General features: G+C 43.3%; 1 protein-coding gene across 1 annotated transcript in view; it reads right to left on the bottom strand.

Annotated features, from left to right (window-relative positions):
• LOC306704525 (radixin) overlaps positions 1–21,965 on the bottom strand; it is a 33,754-nt gene extending 11,789 nt beyond the window's left edge. Inside the window, exons 1-3 of the mRNA XM_079170912.1 lie at positions 21,787–21,965; positions 13,188–13,290; positions 1,892–1,975 (exon numbers count right to left, since the gene is read on the bottom strand). Coding sequence (XP_079027038.1) covers positions 1,892–1,975; positions 13,188–13,199 — 96 coding nt within the window. The 5' untranslated portion in view covers positions 13,200–13,290; positions 21,787–21,965. The remainder of the gene's footprint in view (positions 1–1,891; positions 1,976–13,187; positions 13,291–21,786) is intronic.
• Between the last annotated feature and the right edge of the window lie 276 nt (positions 21,966–22,241).

Genomic DNA, 22,241 nt, shown 5'->3' with positions numbered 1-22,241 from the left:
ATTCAGTCTCAGTGTCTCATGTATCACATCTTACTTCTTCATGTACAGTCTGTCCTCAACAACTCTTCAGCTTCTGACTAACCCAAAAACATGGTGGACAGAGAGAGAGAGAGAGAGAGAGAGAGACAGAGAGAGAGACAGAGAGAGAGAGAGACAGAGAGAGAGAGAGAGACAGAGAGAGAGACAGAGAGAGACAGAGAGAGAGAGAGAGACAGAGAGAGAGAGACAGAGAGAGAGAGAGAGAGAGAGAGAGAGAGACAGAGAGAGAGAGAGAGAGAGAGAGACAGAGAGAGAAAGAGACAGAGAGAGAGACAGAGAGAGAGAGAGAGAGACAGAGAGAATGGATCTGAGGCTCCACTGAGACAAAATAATATTAATGCTGCTGAAATAAATCTGAATTTGAATTCCATCCAAACAGATCTCTGACACCAAAGCTGTAAAAGAGGCTTCATGTTCCCTGTTCTTAAAGAGTCTTTAGAGAGACAGACAGACAGACAGACAAAGAGAAAGAGATTAAAAGAGAGAGAGAGAGAGAGAGACAAACACAGAGAGAGAGTTCAGTCTGTCCTCGTCAACTCTATAACTATACTATAACTATAAAACCTGTTCTCCCTGTTGTTACGTCACATTATTTATTTTCTCAGGCTGCTCATGATTCTGTCTTTTTCAAAGAGGAGGTATCTATTTTATCTCCATCTATCTTTAGTTTATGATGAACATGTGAAACTTCATCCAGCACTGAGGTCATCACTTCTACACCTGTCAGCTCACTTTACACCTTCTGTCAGCTAAAAAGGTCCCAAACTCAGATTAATATAACAAAGCAACCCCCATTCACAGAAAAATAATGGTTTCTTTAAAAACACCATCATTTAAAGGCTGGCTGTTTTAGTTTAGGAAGGTTTCTATGAGCGGATCACACATTTAAAACATTAACATCGCAGTCTGTAATGCTCATTTAATTGTGAGAAGCCCAAAAGATCGTGATCGCGTTTAATATTCAATGAATTGTGTAGTCCTATTTGGACTATTCTGGACCAAAATGGTGGACTGGCTGACCAACATTGCCCCCCCCCCCTTCGAGCCATGCACTAGCAGAGTAAAAAAAGCCAATTTTCTCTTCCAATTTTGAAAGTATGGACAGAATGTTTCAAAGCTGTTCTCTGGAAAAAAAAAAAGCTATTATTGAGCCCTGATTGGTCAGTTATCCACAGCAGGAAGAAAAATACACAAAAGGTACGAGATGAGCAGTATAATGTACGGACTCTTGAAAAGTAATGGATGGGTCTCTCTCACAAAGCGGCAGGATTAAATCTGATAAGACATGACGTACTGTTCCATAAAAGCTATTCTGTGGTTTGATCTCGTACTATAAAGCAAAACTAGGACAAAAGAGCAACGACGACGTGACTCTCTTTCATTCTGTCTTCGTCCCTCTACGTCACCACAAACCTTCAGAGCCTGACATGAAACAATGCTGAAAGCTGCCCTTTTGCTTCCCAGACACACATTCAGGCACAGACCCACACACCATCCACACAACACTTACATCCACTGTCTGCCTAAAAAGCTCCCAGTTTAGACAAAGAGCACTTTGTGTGCCATCTCTGTGCAGAACCAGTACCAAACCCAAACCCAGCCAAGCACCCACTGGCACACACACACACACACGATCACTTTCAGTATTGCTTTTCACTTAATGGATAACAAACAATGTGATTCTTCCAGCAGGTCATAGAGTTCACTGTCAAAAACATTTTAGTGATAGATGTATTTTCTGCACCTTTTCTAGCTACTGTAGAAGTGTTTGTCCCCACAAAACCACTCAAGGATCACGGTCCTTGAAAGGAATGAAAACGGGAACGTGTGTGTGTGTGTGTGTGTTTCTCACCTGGTCAAAGAGCTGCTTGCCTGTCGTGTTGGGCTGGATGGCAAACTCCAGCTCAGCGTCCATGGTGGTGACGCGCACATTGATCTGCAGAAGAGAAGAAATGAACCAATAAATAACACATACATTATATTTAATATTATACATTCATTTGTAAAATAACCTCATATTTCCAGGTTTTCTGCAGAGTTTAACACATTTCTGGAAAATTAGTCAAATCCAGTGAACTATATGTGACAGTCTGCTGGCAGCCTGTGTAGTCCTATCAGACTTCTATAAATATTATTCACACACAGTGAACACACACACACACACACACACACACACACTGTTACAGCCGGTGTCCACGTACGGCGCCGGCTGTTTACGCCACTCATCCTTCTGCCAAGAAGCTGCAGAGAAAAAGACGCTTTCACTTCCCTCTAATGAGGGAAATCATTAGCGGTGTTATCTCAAACACACATGAATTGTAACTCAGTTCCCACGCATTCATTTATTCATATAAAAATAAACTGCATCTGAGAGATCAGAGAAAATGAATAGTACTGGCTCTTCAGGGTCCTCGGGTCATCTGCACTTCGGCATTAAAGTGTGAACTTTTGCACCAGAACAACAACCGCAACAACGAGTACACAACCACTGGTTCAACGGCTCATTTGCTCTTTGGTGAGCCAATGAATGATGGTCAAATGGATGACATCACAGCCCATTCAAATCAATGCAACACATCTGCTGCTAACTTTAGGACACTGTTGTTTTCTTATGTGTCATATTCATCGAACTTATTTTTCTCATTAACTTAAAATTACATCCTTTCTATAATTTTCCTCACTGGTTTTCTTACATAATCTAGATATATATATATATTTTTAATAATATGAATAATGTAATAAAAAAAAAGCAATTTTTAGGCTTTTTTTTTGCTCTACATGGATATTATTTCCTCGCCTTTTGATTTTAACCACTGCAAATATACCCAAATACCCAAATATAGGCACATGTTTATTCATGATGATGGATAAATATGAAATAAATACATGTTTTATTGCCACTAGAGGACGCAGCAGTGGAGTGCTGCTAAAAAGAACACAACATAAAAAACAGTTGGAAGAAGAAAGCCGGTATCAAAAGGGAATTCTGGGAGTTATGCAGTCAGGTGTGACTTTCAGAGCCAAATATTAACATCTGGAAACTTTTGGCGCTTCTCAAAGTCAAGGAAGGTAGGGCGGTGCGTCCAAGTAATGTCCTACAGAGGAAAGACGCTTTCTTAGCATTTGGAGAGAAACGGATTGGATATATTTACAATTATTGTAATTTATAAACGCACATAAAAATAAAAATATGCTCTCCTAAGAGCCACAAGACTCAGTAGAAAAACAACCATTTTACATCACCGATGGTAAAATGCACTTAAACGCAAATAAAACTCTACAAGTCTTTTTCATTTCCAACAATCACCCACGTTGGTTTAATTCAGAGTTACACGCTGTCTCTCTCCGCCTCAGTGCTATTAATAGCTCGCTGAACAAGTCTGTCGCTGTGCGACGAAGGTCGGAGGAAAACTTTTAAATGAGGCCTTCTAGATCTGATACGAATGAAGACTCAGCAACTGAATTAAGAAGTTATCGCCTCAATTTGTTCAGAAGTGGATTTTGGCGGACTGCTGAGGGGACATAACTAAAAAATGTTTCCTCTGTTTCCCAATCGGTGAGCAAGAGATGAACCATTCGCAAAGGATTGTGGGTGTTTACAAGGATACGTACATGCATCCTTGAAAATCCTCTGAATGACTCAGTCCTCCGTAGAATTTGAATGTTTCACCGACATTGGAAAAGTCCTTCGGTGGGATTTGATGACGTTGTATCCTTGAAATTAAGGATTTCGATCATTTTGAAGTGAAACAGGTTTTAGTGGAGTAATGAAAAGTGTGTGTGTGTGTGTGTGTGTGTGAGCATTTTGTCGCAGCATGAAGACTATTAGGCTTCGAACCAACGGCACAGCTAGTAAAGACCAAACCAGTGAGCTATGATAATACCTACACATTCATCTGTGTGTGTGTGTGTGTGTGTGTGTGTGTGTGTGTGTGTCCTATTGCAGGAGTAATACATTATACTGTGTTGGTGGTGTTCAGTGCTGCAGTAAGCAAACCCTTCTGCAGTGAAACCAACTGACACTGTCCTCAAGTAACCCTGAAGGAGGGAGGGAGGGAGGGAGAGAGAGAGAGAGAGAGAGAGAGAGAGAGAGAGAGAGAGAGAGAGAGAGAGAGAGAGAGAGAGAGAGAGAGAGAGAGAGAGAGAGAGAGAGAGAGAGAGAGAGAGAGAGAGAGAGGAGCGGTAACAATGGTTCAGTCTAAACCAGTACCCGGCCTTAGGGAAAAGACTGCTGCTCCAGTAGTGTGTGTGTGTGTGTGTGTGCGTGTGTGTGTGTGTGTGTGTGTTTGAGACACAAAGACGAATAAAAAGAAGAAAGATAAAGCCCGAGGTGAACAGAGTGCATCAATCATAGGAAACCAAGAGTCAGGAAATTCAAGACTCACAGACAGCTCAGCTGACCTGACAACTACACACACACACACACACACACACACACACACACACGTTCTGCAGACAAAAGCAAAGGCCCTCTACCCCCAACCATGCCCTCTGTACACACACACACACACACACACACACACATTTTAACAACATCTTGCAGACAAAAGCTCCATCTTTTTGCCTGATAAATGACTTAACGATCAGTCTTCTGTAGCCACTCAGTTCATTGACAATTAAATATATTAATGCAACTGTGGTGCAGAAATCATGTTGCTGTAGTTGAGCCACGTCAACTAAATATCACTTTAAGATCTTCATCCTGCTGGAGTCCATTTAAACCTGCATGTTGTGAATGTGTGTGTGTGTCATCTACTTTAAAAGAAGACGTCCATTGAAGTGTGTTCTAAGGATGTCATGACGCTAGAGATGTAGTCGTCGATACCAACACCAGTGAGAGTCCATCTCCATAAGATAACTCATTAGCATCACAGCGGGGACATTTGCAGTATTACAGCTGCAAAGAGGATAAATAAGTAATCAAAACGCTACCTCTGTTAGCGTTAGCTGTTAGCTGCTGTTTAGCCAACTGGCTCTTTTAATCTGAGCTCATGTAAACACGGTGTGATGAACTGCTGAATGAGGAGGATTAATAACAGCAAAAACAAAGTTACAACATCTGTATCGGCCCAGACTTTCCCACCCGACGTGGTCCCACGGTGTCGGTTCTCGCGACATCCTTAGTGTATTAGTTTGGATGCTAGTGTGTGTGTGTGTGTGTGTGTGTGCAGCCATATTGTTGCTTTACATGCACACAATATGTCATTTTGTTTCTCTGCACAATCGCCTCACGTCATGTGTCTCTGTGTTCTGGCTGATAAGGTTTCCATGGCTGCGCCCTCGTGGGCGTTCCTACAGAGGGGTGAACCAGAGAGAGGACTCATCGCTCTGGAGGTGAGAAACAAGCTGAACAATGAAGCCGCGGGTCAAATACTGAAGGCTGCGAGTTGTTGAATATGACAATTGATGTTTCAGCCGAAAGGGACGTCTTCAGATTGATAGTTTTGTTTGAATAACAGTCCAAAACTCAAAAAAACAGCACATGTGAGAAGGATGAGTTACAGAGAAACGTGTACAAGATGACATTCTAAGACTTTTTCATATGACGTTATGAAGCCACAACAACAACAACAAAAGGTCGTCTTGGATTTAATATTTTAGTCTCAGAACATAATAGATTATATTCTAACAGTGTTCTAAATATACATTACGCAATACCTACTTAAACTTAGTTAAAAGAAAAGATGAATAAAAATACACCGGTTGCAGAAACACTGCAGTTCTGAATGGAGAATATCAGCAAGAACTCCACTAAGTGTGAACGTGTATTTATACCTGCAGAGTGTGTGTGTGTGTGTGTGTGTGTGTGTGTGTGTGTGTGTGTGTGTGTGTGTGTGTGTGTGTGTGTGTGTGTGTGTGTGTGTCTTCTAGCTGATAGCTGCAGAGCGTTAGCAGATAAAGCAGCAGGCGGTCTCTCAGACCACAATCCTCTCTGTTAGCGTTGACCGGCTTTGTGCTCATGTGACAGATTCATAGTAACGATCCTTTTATACTTCATATGCACACAATAAATACATGTACTCTGGTACTATTAACTGCAGTACTTTGCATTGATAACTACTACAAACACAGCCAAGAGGGAAAATAAGACTCGGGCCGCTAAAGACAAAAGGAAAGATGGATTGATCCTGTTGAAGCAGAGTTCAGGCCTCTGCATGCTGTTATCAGATATTCATCATAAACATCTACACGTCTGGATGTAAGAGTGCGAGCGGCTGGTGAAGTTTAGGTTGGAAGGCTCATGTTTGTTTTGTACACAGAGGGACGACCTCACAAGTACAGTACAATCCAAATATTTTGATATTTATGTTGAAATCAGCATAAAACAAATACATTCCAACAACAACGATGACCACGGCCACCACACAGCATGTTTCTCTGAGGATCTATTAGCGCCCATCGCGTGTCGTCCTAACTGTACACTCACTTGAAGACAACGACGTCTCTCGTTGGTTTGTGGATGTTTTGAAGCCTACAGTTCGGCATTTTGGCCGTCGCCATCTTGTTTCTTTGCAACCAGTGAACAGGAAGTGACCATATGTGGACTGAGGAGGAGTGACGTAGAGACGCCGTGTACGTCTCTGGTAGAGACCTGTCAATCACTGTGTAGCCCCGCCCCTAAAGCATCCCCTGCTTTATGGTCTGTGTGACTCTAAATGGACCATCATTTACTAAATGAACATCATGCTGTATTGAAGAGATTGAAAATAGTTTTCATGAGGCACACAAACAGCCAATAAGAAGCAGATGTTGCAGAATGATACTTTAAGACTTTTAGCTGTTATAGTTAAAGCTTTATGGGACGTCTCCAGCTGTGTAACTCCTGGTTTTTGCACAGCGATCGCTGCTCGTGAGGCTCTGGGGTTAAACCGAGCATCCACGTGTGAGTCTCTGTGTTTACCAGCGTCCTCCGTGGTGTTCACAGCGAGCAGTGACAGATAAGTAGCACGCTGGTTGTGTGCAGACTCGAGGCCGCCCACCTGTTGACTGTGTTTGTGTGTGAGAGAGACTCAGACGGCCATAATTAAAAGCTGCTGGTAGATAAGCAGATTAATGAAAGGCTTTGAAGACAACCGGGGATACGCTGCCGTCTTCACCTCTTCTGTTCTCTGTTCTCACCGACGTCCACTCTTTACATCTAACGCTTCCTCTCCTTTCATCACCTCCACTACTCTCTCTCTGTAGTCCTCTCCTCTCCTCTTTAGTATTATAATGTCTTTAGTTCCTCTACAGTGATGCGAGTATCTAGTCATGTTTAAAGCTTCTTCATCACAGCTGTGTTTTCAAACTCAAAGAGAGAGCAGCGGTGGAGAAAACATAAATCTAAGAGAAAAGAATGAATATTGATAAATAATATTATTATTTCCTGTAATAAAATCCATGAGCCACTGTGGCTGTTTATTGGCAAGAACCTGGTTATATGATGCCTGTCAAGATCCAGGACCGGTTAATTATCACAATTATGAAGTCAATATTTAGACCGTGATTATTCAACACGATCACTCGTCGGCTTTGGGAAACATCTTGCATTTAGATGGAACACTGTGCGTCTACGTTTTAAACATGCATCGTTCTGCCATAAACACGCTGACTGTGTAGACGTGATCGATGACGACCGGCTTCATCTCACGAGACCAAACGAGTCGCTGTGAGACAGAATGTGGCACAAAAGTTGAATTTGATTAACTGCACGGCTCTGATACATTTCAATATGTTTGAATACTGTAAGGCCAGATATTGCAATTTAAAAAATTAACTACAGTACACAAAAACAAACCACCATATGCATCAAATCTGAGTGAAAAGTTTTTTTTATGTAATGAGATGTGAATGGAGGTTTGGGGGAGGAGAGGTGAACTTCACACCCTCCCTCTAATTAGGTTTAGTGACTTGGATAATTCCCATTATATAAATGAAAATGGCCTTCTGAAATATTTAAAGCCCCCCCCCCCCCACACACACACACACACACACACACACACACACACACACACACACACACACACACACACACACACACACACACACACAGCATCACCAGGAGGGGCAACATGTGCAAAACGCTGCGATCAATCAATAATGTATGACATCCCATCACATCTCACCCTCTGGATTAACAGGCATGATGCACGCACACACAAACACACACACACACTCGCACACACAAACACACACACACACACACTCGCAAACTGTACGCGCCTGAACAACATGCTTTCCCCTCAAGCAGACAGATATATATTGATCAAATGAATATATGTATTAACACATATCTTATTCTTACACATGCACATGTACCCCCCCCCCCCACACACACACACACACACACACACACACATGTTAACCTATGGGAAATCAATACATCTTTTCAAGGATTCTCCAGAAACATCTGTCCCCTCGGGGTTTGTGTTGTTGGATGAGATTCGTTTTCCTGTATTGTCTCCATGTTTGCTCTTCTTTTCATTCCCCTTTGTCCCGTCTTTGTCCTTCCTCATCTCAAAAGATGTATTCACACAAAGGGGTCAGTCTGTTTCCCACTAAAGCCACTTTTTCAGACGTGCACTTAACATGACACCCAGGTCAGACCAGGTCAGACCAGGTCAGACCAGGACAGACCAGGACAGACCAGGTCAGACCAGGACAGACCAGGTCAGACCAGGACAGACGTGGTGTGATTTTTCCACATCTCTGTCAAATCTGAACTGAACGTCGTGAGATTGACGTGAAGGCTGCAGAGAATGAGAGATTAAATCACAGAACTTGGGAGTTGCTTTTCAACCGTTGCCTCCATTAGTTAGTGTGTTACTGTGTGATGTTGGTGAATCTGAACTAACCCTTTAAAACAACAAAGGGTTAGGGTTAGGGTTAAGCGATAGTCCAGCAGGTCTGCGAGGTTAAATGAGTGCTTTTTTCAAAAAGAGCGTAGATAACATAAAGTCCTGTGTGACAGCAAGGTAAGGCTCAGCGTACTAAAGAAGGCCTTTTTGAGGAGAGACCGACCTTAAGTCTGTCTCCTCTCTATGAAGTTCTGCTTATTAATCGATACCAGTTTCAAAGGTGTTGCTCTGAGCCTCGCCCTGACCTTTGACCTCTCTCCTGTTGAATAAAACAGGAGGCAGTTGTGCAGCAAGAGTTCGTTCCTGATCTACACCCTGAAACTCAAAACACAACGATCAACACGAGACCTTTGAGAAGAGACTCTCCAAAGAACCAACAGAAGATCAACGCACTTGAGATCTTTCTGAAGATGGAGGAACACCTCGTATCTCCACCATCACTGCACTGTTTGGGAAATCTGAGCTGCTGTCTGCATGTAAACTATTAATTATAAATAAAGTGTTTTAATGAGAATTGATATCACAAAATATAATATTCCAATGATCAAGTGTATCAATATTTTCATACACCACAGATTTCATAGCTTTCACCAGTTATTGGTCTTATTTCTTTATTTGTTTGTTTGTATTTTTGAATCACTGATTAATTCTAAAATAGTGACAAACGTCCACCACAAGACCCCATATTTGAAGGTTATGTTCTTTACGGTTTTTTCTCATCAAAGCTGGTTGATAAATAGTTAAGATGTATTATTAACGTGGACAGCACGCTGTAACATCGTGAAACCACCTCCTGTTTGTCCGACGTCGTCTTTCTGGTTAGCCAGCGGACGAAGAGCCCCTTTCATACAACCCCCCCCCCCCATGGGGACACCCATGTTGTGTTCAGGGTGCATGCACTCACAGAAGCACCATTAAAACACAGCCTTGGGGGGTTACAGTCCAGAACAAATTCACTTCGTAATGGCACGCCCGAGGCTAACTAGCTTATAGCACAACTGTTTCTTCGTGGCTCAACAGAACTCTTTGCCGCTCTTGTGGACGGTTCACCTGCAAAAAACCATCCGTCTCTATGCATTTGTTCTTTTGTTGTTCTAACGTTTTAACGTTACGAAGCTAATGGAGCCGAGCTTACTCCTTCAATGATTACAAAGCCTGCAGGGGGGGCCACTCTCAGCTTTATCTTTTAATCCATTGTGACATTTCAGCCTCTTCGTGGCCCCAAAAAACAAGCCCGGATGAAGCAGTGCAGAAGTTTGTGTTTACAGTCTAACTGCTGGGCTTAACGTTAAAGCGTGGTCCTAATGTAACCGGAGTGGGAGTTCCCCTCGAGGGCGGCTTGGGTGTCGTTTTTCTGGACTGGATATGAACAAAGTGCCCGTCACTCACCGCTCTCCCAAATCCTCTTTGCGTGACCTTTTGCTTCCCTACGGTGAGTTTCACTCATCTGAATGCGTCGGTTCAAACGCTGGTGAGCTCTGTCTCTCTCAGCAACTGTTCCTCTCTGATTCAATTCAGTGACTTCTCACAGTCAATAGATTTGTGTTGATGTCAATGAAACCGGTCTAAATGACTTCCGTGTAATAAGTTCTTTGATTGTGAACTTCATTATGGATGAGAACATTTTATGACATTAGACTCAAAATGCCCCTGAACACAACCTTTAAACGCAGACTCTCCCTCTCATCTCTCTCTCTGCATCTCTAACACCTTCACCTCCCATCCTCTCCTCTACTTTATTCCGATCACGTGTTCCTGGTCTCTTTCCAGGAATTGGGCCTGGCCTAATTCCCCATTACTGAGATTGATGGAGCCGGGGGCTCGGTACAATCGCTGGCTGCAGATAACAGTGTAAGCAGCCAGCAGGATTGTAAACACACTGCGACATTAAGCTTCCCATCCTCGCTGTAGTGCTCACTGACCTCTATCAAGCTATTTTTAGCTGATGAGTATTACAATTTGGTATTCAGGTTTACAGTCAGAGGTTGAGTTGCTTAAATGAAAAAACAGAGGCAACGATATATTTTTTCTATCTATTAAAACTAATATTAATGGAAATAATCCCGGTTAAGTTTGGGGCAAAAATTTGTATCTATTAAAAGTGACAGTGAGGAACTTTTAACTGGTCCTGAACCAGTCTCAGTGTAGTCCTGATCCTCTATATGAACCAGTCTCAGTGTAGTCCTGATCCTCTATCAGACCTCCATCAGTAAAGAGACCATCAGAGAGAAGATGGTCTGTTTCTATAGAGTTATTCTTGATGCTCGTCATCGGAGCCACCGGGTCGGATTCTGGTGAAACCAGATGAACTCATGCAGGTTCACCAGAACCTCCTTCAGCTCAGACTCCAGCAGAGACCGGTCCACCGTGGACAGACCCAGATCCTCCAGCAGAGACCGGTCCACCGTGGACAGACCCAGATCCTCCAGCAGAGACCGGTCCACCGTGGACAGACCCAGATCAGGCTTCACCTGCAGTCTTGGACCTGCAGTCGGAGCCCCGGAAGGAGGAGGCAGCAGCAGCGTCTCCTCCTCCTCCTCCTCCTCCTCCTCCTCCAGGAGCAGAGCTTCTCCTCTCTGGGAGACAACACCGACACCACGCTGCTGGAGACCCAGGACGTATTGCTGGACCCGCTGGAGGGAAGGGAGGCACGGGAGAACCAGGACCAGGACTGAGAGGGTCAGACTGTCAGACCTGCTGCAGTAACATGAGAGGTTTACTAAAGAGAGTCTGGAGCTCAGAGACACTACAGCTTTAGACCACAGGGGGCGCCAGAATCAACACTAAGTTAAAGTTCCTTGTAGTTGCTTTAACTTATTTAAAACTGGTTGTTTTTAACACTTTGGTGAAAATACTGAATTCTAAACACTACAATTTTAAACATTTCCTTAGTGGAGGAAAAGACATTTGATAATTAAACGGAATTCATTATTTTCTGTCTAATAACCGAGTCATATAATGACCGAGTGGAACTTGGTCAATACATATAATAATAAAAAATGAGAATTTCTTTGTTTATGTTCCTGATTGCAGGGTTAAAATGTAATAACATGTAATATAATGAATGGCTTCACAATCCTCCGCCTATAATCCTGTTATTTAAGCTGCAGAGCAAACTCAGCCTGTATGTGTTTGTGTCAGAGCAACATGAAGGCTGCCACTGTCCTTCAGTCCAGAAACAGGGCAGAGAAAGCGCTCTTTGTGTTTGCTCTTTTCAATAGACAGGACACTTCCATGAAGTGACCAACTGTTGTGCTTCTGTGTGTGCATGTTTTCCCAACACATTGCTGCTGAACGGGCGAGCTGATGACAAGCTCACTTAAAAAAAATACAGATAAAGCCGGTATGAGCGGCACCGAAACATCAGTTTCATGTTAACGAGGAATAAAGGACGATGGCTTGTGATTGTAAAAGGCTCTTGAAAGCTCTAAACAACTAAATAAACTGTGACCAGATGGCAAACTAAAAGCTGAAGTGTCCTAAAGCTGCATTCTCTCTAATGTCCACCAGGGGGCGACTCCTCTGGTTGTATAGAAGTCTATGAGAAAATGACTCTACTTCTCTCTTGATTTATTACCTCAGTAAACATTGTAAACATGAGTTTATGGTCTCAATCTCTAGTTTCAAGTCTTCTTCAATACAGCATGATGTTCATTTAGTAAAAAAAAAATGTAAAGTTAGACTTGATAATAAAAATATCCCCACAGTCAAAATGATGAGATACTTAAACACAGTCATAGAAGCAGCTCTTTGGCAGGTTACTCTACATTAGACATGGAAATGTATTGCGAGTACATTGAAGACGACTTTAAACGTGGCTTTACAACACATGAAATACTTCACGTGGGATTGTGCAAACGCACCCTTGAAAGGATTTTAATCCACTTTTTATGGAGGAATACATGTTTGGGAAGAAGAATATCATCCACTACTCAGCGGTCATTCTAAACAGACTTTATTATCACTGTCAGCAGGAATGGTAGCAAGCTGCCTCACAGCAAAGAGACTGAAGAGTAGACCAACAGTAGAACTCTGGTAAATGTGTCGTATTTTAACAGTAGTCAACGAAGTGGATGTAATAAAAATGTTGATTTAATATCTACAAGAAGTCATGGTTTCAGCTTTAAGATGTCATGATCACAAAGTCGTGTTTTTTCTCATTGTGCACTGAAAAGCATCTAAACTCAAAAGGAGACACAGATGTTTGAGAGACTGTAAATGTCCGGCAACACTTCCCTGCAGTCTGATGAGTGGACGGTAGGGCAGGTAAAGAGCAGAGTGATGTAAATCTCCAGCATGTTAGGTACTCACCGGTTTGGGCATCTTTCTCCTCTCTCCGCCCGTCGCCTGTTGCTGAGAAAACAAAAAAGAAGTCGTCCTCCGTCTTCCTGCCTCTCTCCGGGGACACCAGCGCCTGGGACAAAGACAAACGCACCAATGTCAGCGAACACACGGCATTAACATCAGACTCAGACTTTAGGCGGTTCTGTTTTGTCTCTTTGTCTCTCCCGAAATCTAGCTGTCACCATCTAGAGAGACTGACAGGAAACTGTCAAAGGAGACGTTCAAAGGTCGGGGTGAAAACAAAGACAAAGATAAAAACAGAGAAAAGAAGTTAAGAGGAGGACACTTTACAGATGTTTCAAGTGTCCTCTGTTGTTTCCCTGCAGACTCCAACGAATCAAAGAATTTGTAAAAGGGGAAATAAAACCTGCAGGGAGAAACATTTTAGCAATCTTCCGGTGGTACCGGTACAGTCTGGCCTAACTGGGAGAGAGAAAAGCTCCATGGGGTCTTTAAAGTGACCTGCTTCCTGTTTGGCTGGTTGAAGTCATGCTTGTCAGCTCAAGGACTGGAGTCTTAAACAGAGAGATAGGGTAGTTGGAAGGTGTCCCATAGGTGGCTGATCTTTGTGATGTGTGAGGACAGAAATAGACACTTTCTCAAGTGTCAAGCGCGGAGAATGAAACCGGGCTCAGTCCAAAGCTTGAGCTCAGTCTGAGGACTAGAAAACAAACCGAGAACTCACGGCGTTGAGTCTAAAGTGCTCTGTGTGTTAGAAAGGTTTGTCCTGCACAAGATGACCATAATATACCAGCGGAGGGTTTTTTGTTCAACGGGCCTGATTCAAAGCATTTCTTCAATATAGTCTTATGTTTTATAGTCTTGTGTTTTCTAACTTTAGCAAGGACACTAATAATTGTTGATTTTAAAAGAGAACTGCTGGACTTAATAAAAGGTACATCAGGTGGTGTTGCTGCTCCAACAATCAACTTTATGACTTTCGTCGAATACAAACACGCTAGCATGTGGCGTCGGCATTTAACCCATCCTGAGAATTTAGGAGCGGTGGGCAGTGAGCAAAGGGACACTTTGACATGCGGGAAGTAGAGAGTCAAGGGATCAAACCGCCGACCTTGTGGTTGAACGCAGGTGGCAAAAAAAACAAGATGGCGACGGCCAAAACGCCAAACTGTAGGCTTCAAAGCGTCAGTCCGCAAACCAATGAATGACGTCACAATGACTGCATCCACTTCTTAAATACAGTCTGCGGTTGAAGGACGACCCGCTGTTCACTGAGTCACAGTCCCCAAGAATTCAGTCTTTTCATCGGTTATAATCAAACTACGGTCATAAACACGCCAAATAGAGGACAAATATCTTGTGCCATTAATATCATTAACACATGTGTGTGTGCTGGATCTCTGCTCTCGCTCAGTTATGAACTCGTGAAAATGTGACATCAACTGTGTGAATTACAAACTATTAATAACCAGAGTTGTGCAGCTCGTACCAAGTCGATGTAGGTCACAGCTCTCTTAAAGCCTCTGTAACCGTCCTGGATGTTTCCTTCTCCATTAAAAACCCTCCTCCTGACTGACAAAAGGGACTTCTACACATTTGAAATGCTTTAAAAAGACAAACTGCCAATGTTATATCCACACCAGAGAGCATTGATATACTTTAAAGTGTCCCAATTCTCTCTTTCAGTTCACTGTTATGTGCCACACATAGCTGCGGGGCGTGACCTGCTAATCAATGAACCGTCAGACCATCCCATCATCCATCAGTGAGTCCTGGAGGTACACGAGGTCTTTGTTCAATCAGACCGACCTCATTCTCAAGACTCAAGGCGGCTCGACTCAGCCGGGAGTCATCCAGCCGTCCTCCACTAGAAACAGGTCAAACACAAGGTGAACCAGCAGAGTTACGCTTCAATCATTATGATGAGATCTTAAACAAACTCATGTTTCTACACTAAATAATATGAATATGTAAATACAAACAGTGTTTAGTGAGATCTTAACACTTTATATAAAGGCTGACCTGAATGCTTGGAAGCTTCCAGCATTGCCGTGGTGATCGACTTCAAAATCAGTATTCAAACGCATGTTCTCTTTAAATACATGCAGTACCACAAAAATGCCAAAAATCCCAAATAGCCCATGAAAACAAGGAAGAATAATAGTCAACAAAGCAGGTCTTTTATTTTATTTGGCTTCCTCTTCCAGTAAATTTAGTGTTAATTTGTTTATATGCCTAAATATGAGCAAATGTGTTAATTATAAATATATTTGATTATTGCACATTTTATAGCTTATAGATTATTGTTTAGATGGAAAATCATTTAAGTCTGAACTTTATCCTCATCTCTCACAGACAATAATAGCAAATTAAAGTATAATATAAGTAAATAATGACGGCCAGTTTGAGGACAGTTGGACAGTTCGTGTTGTTTAAAAAGGTTTACAGGAGCTGAAGCAGTAAAGACGCGTCAGCAGCAGGTTTTAAACTCTGACAACCTGCCACGAGAGACAAAACATCGGTTTGTTTTTTGCTGATGCATTTCTGTAACTTATAGCCTCATAATGTCATTAATTACAGTTTGTGTGTAGTGTTCCGATACCAGTGTAATATTTGTTCTATATTGCCGTAAAAACATCTCCTTCAAATAACTAAATAAACACTTAATGATAAGAATATAATTAACCTTCATTATTTTAACTCATTTTTACTAAATGGAGCTTGAACTCATTAAAATTGTAACTCAATGCAACCTCGTTAACGTTAGCTGTTAGCTCCGTTATTTAGCCAAGCAGCGCTGCGCCGCCCTCCGGCCGCTAACAGCTAACGTTAGCTTGCTCTCCTCCTGCTGATTGCAACACAGACGTGTTGTTCACTGTGCAGCATTATCAGGGGAACGAATAGTGTGTTTAACCTCAGGTGTGTAGAGATAGTTTGCACATGCTCAGTAGCGACTGAGCCGGATGTACAGCTCGAGAGAGTGACTGATGAGCTAATAAATGATATGATTCCTTGATATCTGATCGGTGCATAAACTCAACCTGATCCAGTATTTAAGGCTGCATCAGAGGCATTTCTGATACAACTCTACCACACACATCCTGAATGTGTTGGCAGCTATTAAACATCAGCCGCCCCAAACCTTAATAAGTGCCGGTCCCTCGGCTGGAAGTCTACAATCTGCTGCAGGTAGACTTAATAACATGTGTGGTGGCTTCATCAGCTGGGTCTCACTGTGCAGTTTCACTCCACCTCTAAACCTCCTTTTCTTATCAGTAGAATAGAGAGAGCGAGTCAGCCAGAGGAGAGGAACGTAAGGATGCAAAGCTCGCCTTGACCCACATAGGCCTACCTGCAGACAGGAGATAGCCGGAGACGCCGAGTACTGACTGCAGAGTACGCAGCGCTTTAGAGCAAGATTCAGATATTCTGGATGAACTTCCAGCTTTACATTTGCAGCTCCTCCTCCTTCATTCTGTGTTCATTCTTGATAACATAAGCTTTGTTCTCCACTCCGCAAGGTCAAAGTGATCACCATCTACAAGATTTAATAGGTTCAAATGCTCCAGGCTTTATGGAAACACACGACCCCCTGGCCTACACACACACACACACACACACACACACACACACACACACACACACACTGCAGCTGAAAAGCATCCGGAGCTTTCCCAAAAGATAAAACACAGGTCCGCTCTGTTCAGCAGCCCATCACCTCGTAAATCTACCAGCCTTCAGGGTGAGTCTGCGTCCCTTCATTCAGGGAAACCAGACGGCCGATGCAGCTTCCAGGTCAACGTCCACGCAGAATGAAACTCTCTATTTATGAAGCCGCTGGAGGCCGGTAGCGTCCGCAGACAGCGAGCGAGCGCCGAGCATGAACGAAAGGCGTTTTATACTTAGTGTGTCTGTTCGTTGCATTATCCTCTGAAACTAGCCAGAGGACGTACAAACAAAAAGAACTGTTAGGAATCAAAAAGGCAGATAGTATAGAAGTCTATGAGAAAATGACTCTACTTCTCTCTAGTGGCCACCAGGGGGCGACTCCTCTGGTCCTATAGAAGTCTATGAGAACATGACTCTACTTCTCTCTTGATTTATTACCTCAGTAAACATTGTAAACATGAGTTTATGGTCTCAATCTCTAGTTTCAAGTCTTCTTCAATACAGCATGATGTTCATTTAGTGAATGATGGTCCATTTAGAGTCACACAGACCATAAAGCAGGGGATGCTTTAGGGGCGGGGCTACACAGTGATTGACAGGTCTCTACCAGAGACGTATACGGCGTCTCTACGTCGCTCCTCCTTAATGTTGGTATTCGTCAAAGCAATAAAAGCTATTTTGTGATTCAAATGTAAAATAGAGAAAAGTATAAATATTCTCAGTCTATGATGATATAGCATCAGTAGCATTAGCTGACTGTGTCTTATAAATTGGGAACTGTTTCTGTGGTTGTTAAAATTTACTTTGGTGCTTTTTAACAATTTTCTGAAAGGAATGCATAATAAATAAAATAGCCGTTTAAATATTACTTTGGCAGGTTGAGGTTTAGCTCCTGACGTGTTTGTGGTTTTGTGTGTGTGTGTGTGTGTGTGTGTGTGTGTGTGTGTGTGTGTGTTGTTTTTGAGTTGGTTCAAACCTTGTGGGGTCTAAATATCTGCACAAAGAAGTTCTAAAGATAAGAATAAATAGACGACAGTGAAGCTGGAATAGAGGAATATTTGACTATTTGAGTTATGTCTGTCATTTCATGTGTGTCTGCTGTAACACACAAACACACACACACACACACGTTTAAACAGCTGTTTGTAACTGCAGGAAACTCTACCAACTGTTTTTCTTGTCAACAAGGCTCTACTTGTACAACAGAGAGAGGAGTGTGAGGAGCAGAGTGTTTGTCAAACAGCACAAATGGTCGGTCCAGGGTTTGACCTTAAACAAGTTTAAGGTGCTGTTAAAGTTTTATGGCAGAAAAGAGGAACGAGAAGAAAAGAAAGAGAAGAAGAGTAATGAGGAAGAAGAGGAGGATCTTCATCTGCAGCAGTTTTACAGTATTCTCTCTCTTGTTCAGATATCTTTGGATGAGTCAAACAACAGCACAGTGTTGTCAACATTATTAATATTCATTTGATCAATATTTACTGTGATAAATATTCACTGGCTAAAGAGACAGTGATAATTAAAAAAAATGGTTTTAACAGCTGTTATAATAAATGTAAACATCACATGAATGCATCATCACTGCTGTCTGAGGTGACACTCATCAGTTGACTATAAAACATGCAGCATCCTCCGGTTCTGGAGAGAGAAGTCAAAGCTTCACGTGTCAAAGCTGCATTCTCTCTAGTGTCCACCAGGGGGCGACTCCTCTGGTTGTATAGAAGTCTATGAGAAAATGACTCTACTTCTCTCTTGATTTATTACCTCAGTAAACATTGTAAACGTGAGTTTATGGTCTCAATCTCTAGTTTCAAGTCTTCTTCAATACAGCATGATGTTCATTTAGTAAATTATGTTCCATTTATCCAAATATGGTCACTTCCTGTTCACTGGTTGCAAAAAAGCCAAGATGGCGACGCAAAATTGCCGAACGCGAGGCTTCAAAACAATAAGAGACATAACGATGACTACATCCACTTCTTATATTCAATCTATGCTCAGAAAACGATTTAGTGGGTCGATGTTCAGTGTTTTGCTCAACAGCACAGGACTGACGGTGGACTGAACTCTCCGTGCAACGCGGGTTAAACCTGAGACCACCACACTAATCCGCATATGGAGATGAATAAAGGATCTAAATGTGAGGGTGAGGTCACGTTTCAGAGGAACGGCACAGAAGAGACGGATACAGAGAAAGTGAAAGTCAGGGACGGAAAGAGAAACTAGATGACATCTGTCAGTTAACCTGGTTGAGAAACTAAATCACCAACTGATACTAACCAACTAAAACACCGGCACTGTGTCTTTTAGAGCTGCAGCTCACTCGTTGTTATTATTGATGATTAGATTGTTTTCATCATTCATCATTCAAAGCTGGACCCAATAACTATTTGGCATTTCTGCTTTTAGGACTAGTCAGGAGCACAAAGTTACTACGAGGCTACTTTAAATGTTCTGTTGATTCTGTCGCCCCCTGTGGACGACAGTGGTAGTGTCTCTGAGCACCTCTAGAAAACCTCTCATTGTACTGCAGCAGGGTCAGTCCTGGTTCTGGTTCTCACATGCCCCCCCCCCCCTTCCCTCCAGCGGGTCCAGCAATGCGTCCCGGGTCTCCAGCAGAGAGGAGAAGCTCTGCTCCGGGCCATTCACCAACCTTTTTAATCTCTTATAATAATATTTATCTCAAAACCAAAGAGCATCAGGCATCAGGCTTTAATTCAATGATCTAAACCACTGATGTGGAAATGATGAAGTAAATCAAGTGTATAAATTATAACTGTTACATGTTAGTGTCCACTGCAGTGAAGAGAAACTTCATCTTTGACCGACTGTACTTATTACTGACGCATGCACGCCTTTTAACAACACAGTGAATGAGGATAACGAATGGTTCTGGTGCATTCTCTCTTTTATTTGGGGTTTACCTGGTCTGGACATGAAGTAACTGTAGTTTAAGGGAACAAAAGTGCAAAGTACAACATTTACACTCAAGATTTAAGTGTAAATGTGAACTAACACAAGAGAGAAACTCCGAGGGAAAGATAAGTTACCTCCAACAAGCTCCACGAGCATAAAATCTCAATCTCCTGCAGCTCCGTGCTATTAGTAAGCAACCAACACCGGCACTCTGCTGTGACGGTGAGGATGAAGTTGCAGTAATCTTCAGTTTGACTTCTGAACCCCGGATGCTGTGACGTCCTCAGACCACAGCGGTGAAGCTCCTGTTGCTCTGATGTTATCAACTCCTCATGTATTTACGTAGACTGATAAACAGAGCGGACATATATGCTGGCTGTGATTGGTTGTTCCTCGTCACGTGTGTGTCGCAAGAGAGCAGCCGTCACGCCCTGAAAAATATGCGCTTGGGAACGATATGCACACATTGACAACGATGTATTTAAGGGCACAGAAAACCCCGACATGTGTCAACTCAGCAGAAACAGCTGAAAAACTTCGTCCCTCCAATTCCGTGTTCGCACCTTTTAGCCGGAATAACGGCTCGACATTCCCGCCTGAAAGAGACTCACATCTGAGGCTAATTGAGCTATTTCATTTCTGGATTAATGTGTCTGTTTGAGTGTGCAGGAACAAATTCGGACCAATTTGCGTTAAATAAACCTGTTCATTTGTAGCCCCATCACACCGCTGTAGAGGCGGCCATGTTGGGCGTCAAAAGTCAAGGCCACTTGTGTCTTCCTCTGTCTGTCTCTTTGTCTACGAACTCTACTCTCTTTAAGAATGTAAAGTCCATACAGACTGAACACTTCTCAGGTTTAGATCAGTTAACTGAAGTTAAACCTGCACTACATGTTGCTCAGCGACACAAACAAACAGCAGCAGACTGTCAGTAGTTTGGGAGGATGACTGCTCGTCTGATCTCACAGGCTTGACATTATTCAACAGGTTACTAATATATTGCAGAGAGAAATCTAAAACCGGCCGTCAGAGGTGTCTCGTGTCAGGACGCAGAGAGCCTCTCTCTCAAATGAGCTGTAATTCGGTCCTCCGGAGGGGGCGGGGCCAAGAGGGGGGGGGGGGGGGGGGGGGGCGGGGGGGACTGAGCGACAGCGGTAACAGCCAATCAGAGACTCCTCTCTCCACCTGACGCCGGACGGAGCGTCTGTTTGTGCCAGCTGGAGCCGCGAGAGTCCATACGTGGGCGCGCGCGCCGGTGTCGCTGTGCTCAGGTGGTGTGCACGCGGCGTAATTCTGCGTGGTTTCACCTGAACTCACCCAAAACTACCGTGGAGCAGGAGGTTCCGCGTCACACATCACTCTGCGTGTAAACGCGTGCTTTCTGGTATCATAGCAACAAGTGTCATCTGTTGTTGTTGTTTTGGCTCTTAAGTTGCCGTAAACAAGCTTTTGGGGGCATGCGCAGAAGAGAACAAACAGAACAGCTTCAATGTGTCAACATGCTAAAGGTGTTTTATCAGCTGGTGGTTACGTTGTTGCAGAAAACCGTGACGTCAGCAGAAATAAAAAACAACAACAAAAAGTTGCAAACGGCGCAAGAAACATTGTTTCCGCTGCGAGCCACAAAAAGAGCGGAATGTCACCACACACACACGCACACACACACACACACACACACACACACACACCTATACACAAACACACACACACACACGTACACGCACACACCCCGCGTGAGTGATGGGAGCTCTCTGATGCATTCACGGACGACCAACATGGTCTGTAGAAACGTAAACAGTTGGGTTTTTGTATGACAACCTAACCCCCCCCCCCCCTATGCGCTCCTGTTGTATGGCGTCTAACTGACACCTCGATGCAAAGTGACACCGCTCCACTCACCCGTTTACCTCGCGGCCCCGGAACGTGCAAGAAGCCGGTTAGAGCCGCTGATGCTGGAATAAGTTACCGGTAAATAAATAAACCCCCCCGCGGTGTGAACGGACAGACCGACGAGCTCACTCACCTCTCGCTGGCTCGGTCTGAGGATGTGTCCAAACTGTCTCTCCCCCTCGTCCTCCCTCTCCTCAGCGCGACTTTATGTCTCCACGAGCGAGTGAAAATAGCGCGCCGCTGCGCCGCTGTTTTACCGAACGGCCGCGCGCGCTCAGATGATCCGGTGCTGTACCGACACACGACCGGAGGAAGAGGTGCGGACAGTCAATATGGCTGACGAACTCACCGTATATACCGAGGCGTGGTGAGTCCTGCAGATTCACCCTCCTCCTCCTCCCCCCTCCCCCCCCCCCATGACTGAAACTGGAGGTCCAAACTTTTACATCCAGAGCTGCTGCTTATTAATATTCACTGCTGATATTAAACGGTAAAGTGTTTATTAAAGATGTAAAATAAAACGTGTAACACAGTAACTCCTCCTCTTAGTGTGAGTGATGAAGTGGTGAAGCTTCATGGTGAATCTAT

The sequence above is a fragment of the Pholis gunnellus genome (assembly GCF_910591455.1).
Source record: "Pholis gunnellus genome assembly, chromosome: 12".
Taxonomy (NCBI): domain Eukaryota; kingdom Metazoa; phylum Chordata; class Actinopteri; order Perciformes; family Pholidae; genus Pholis; species Pholis gunnellus.
This window is presented reverse-complemented; position numbering and strand designations above follow the sequence as displayed.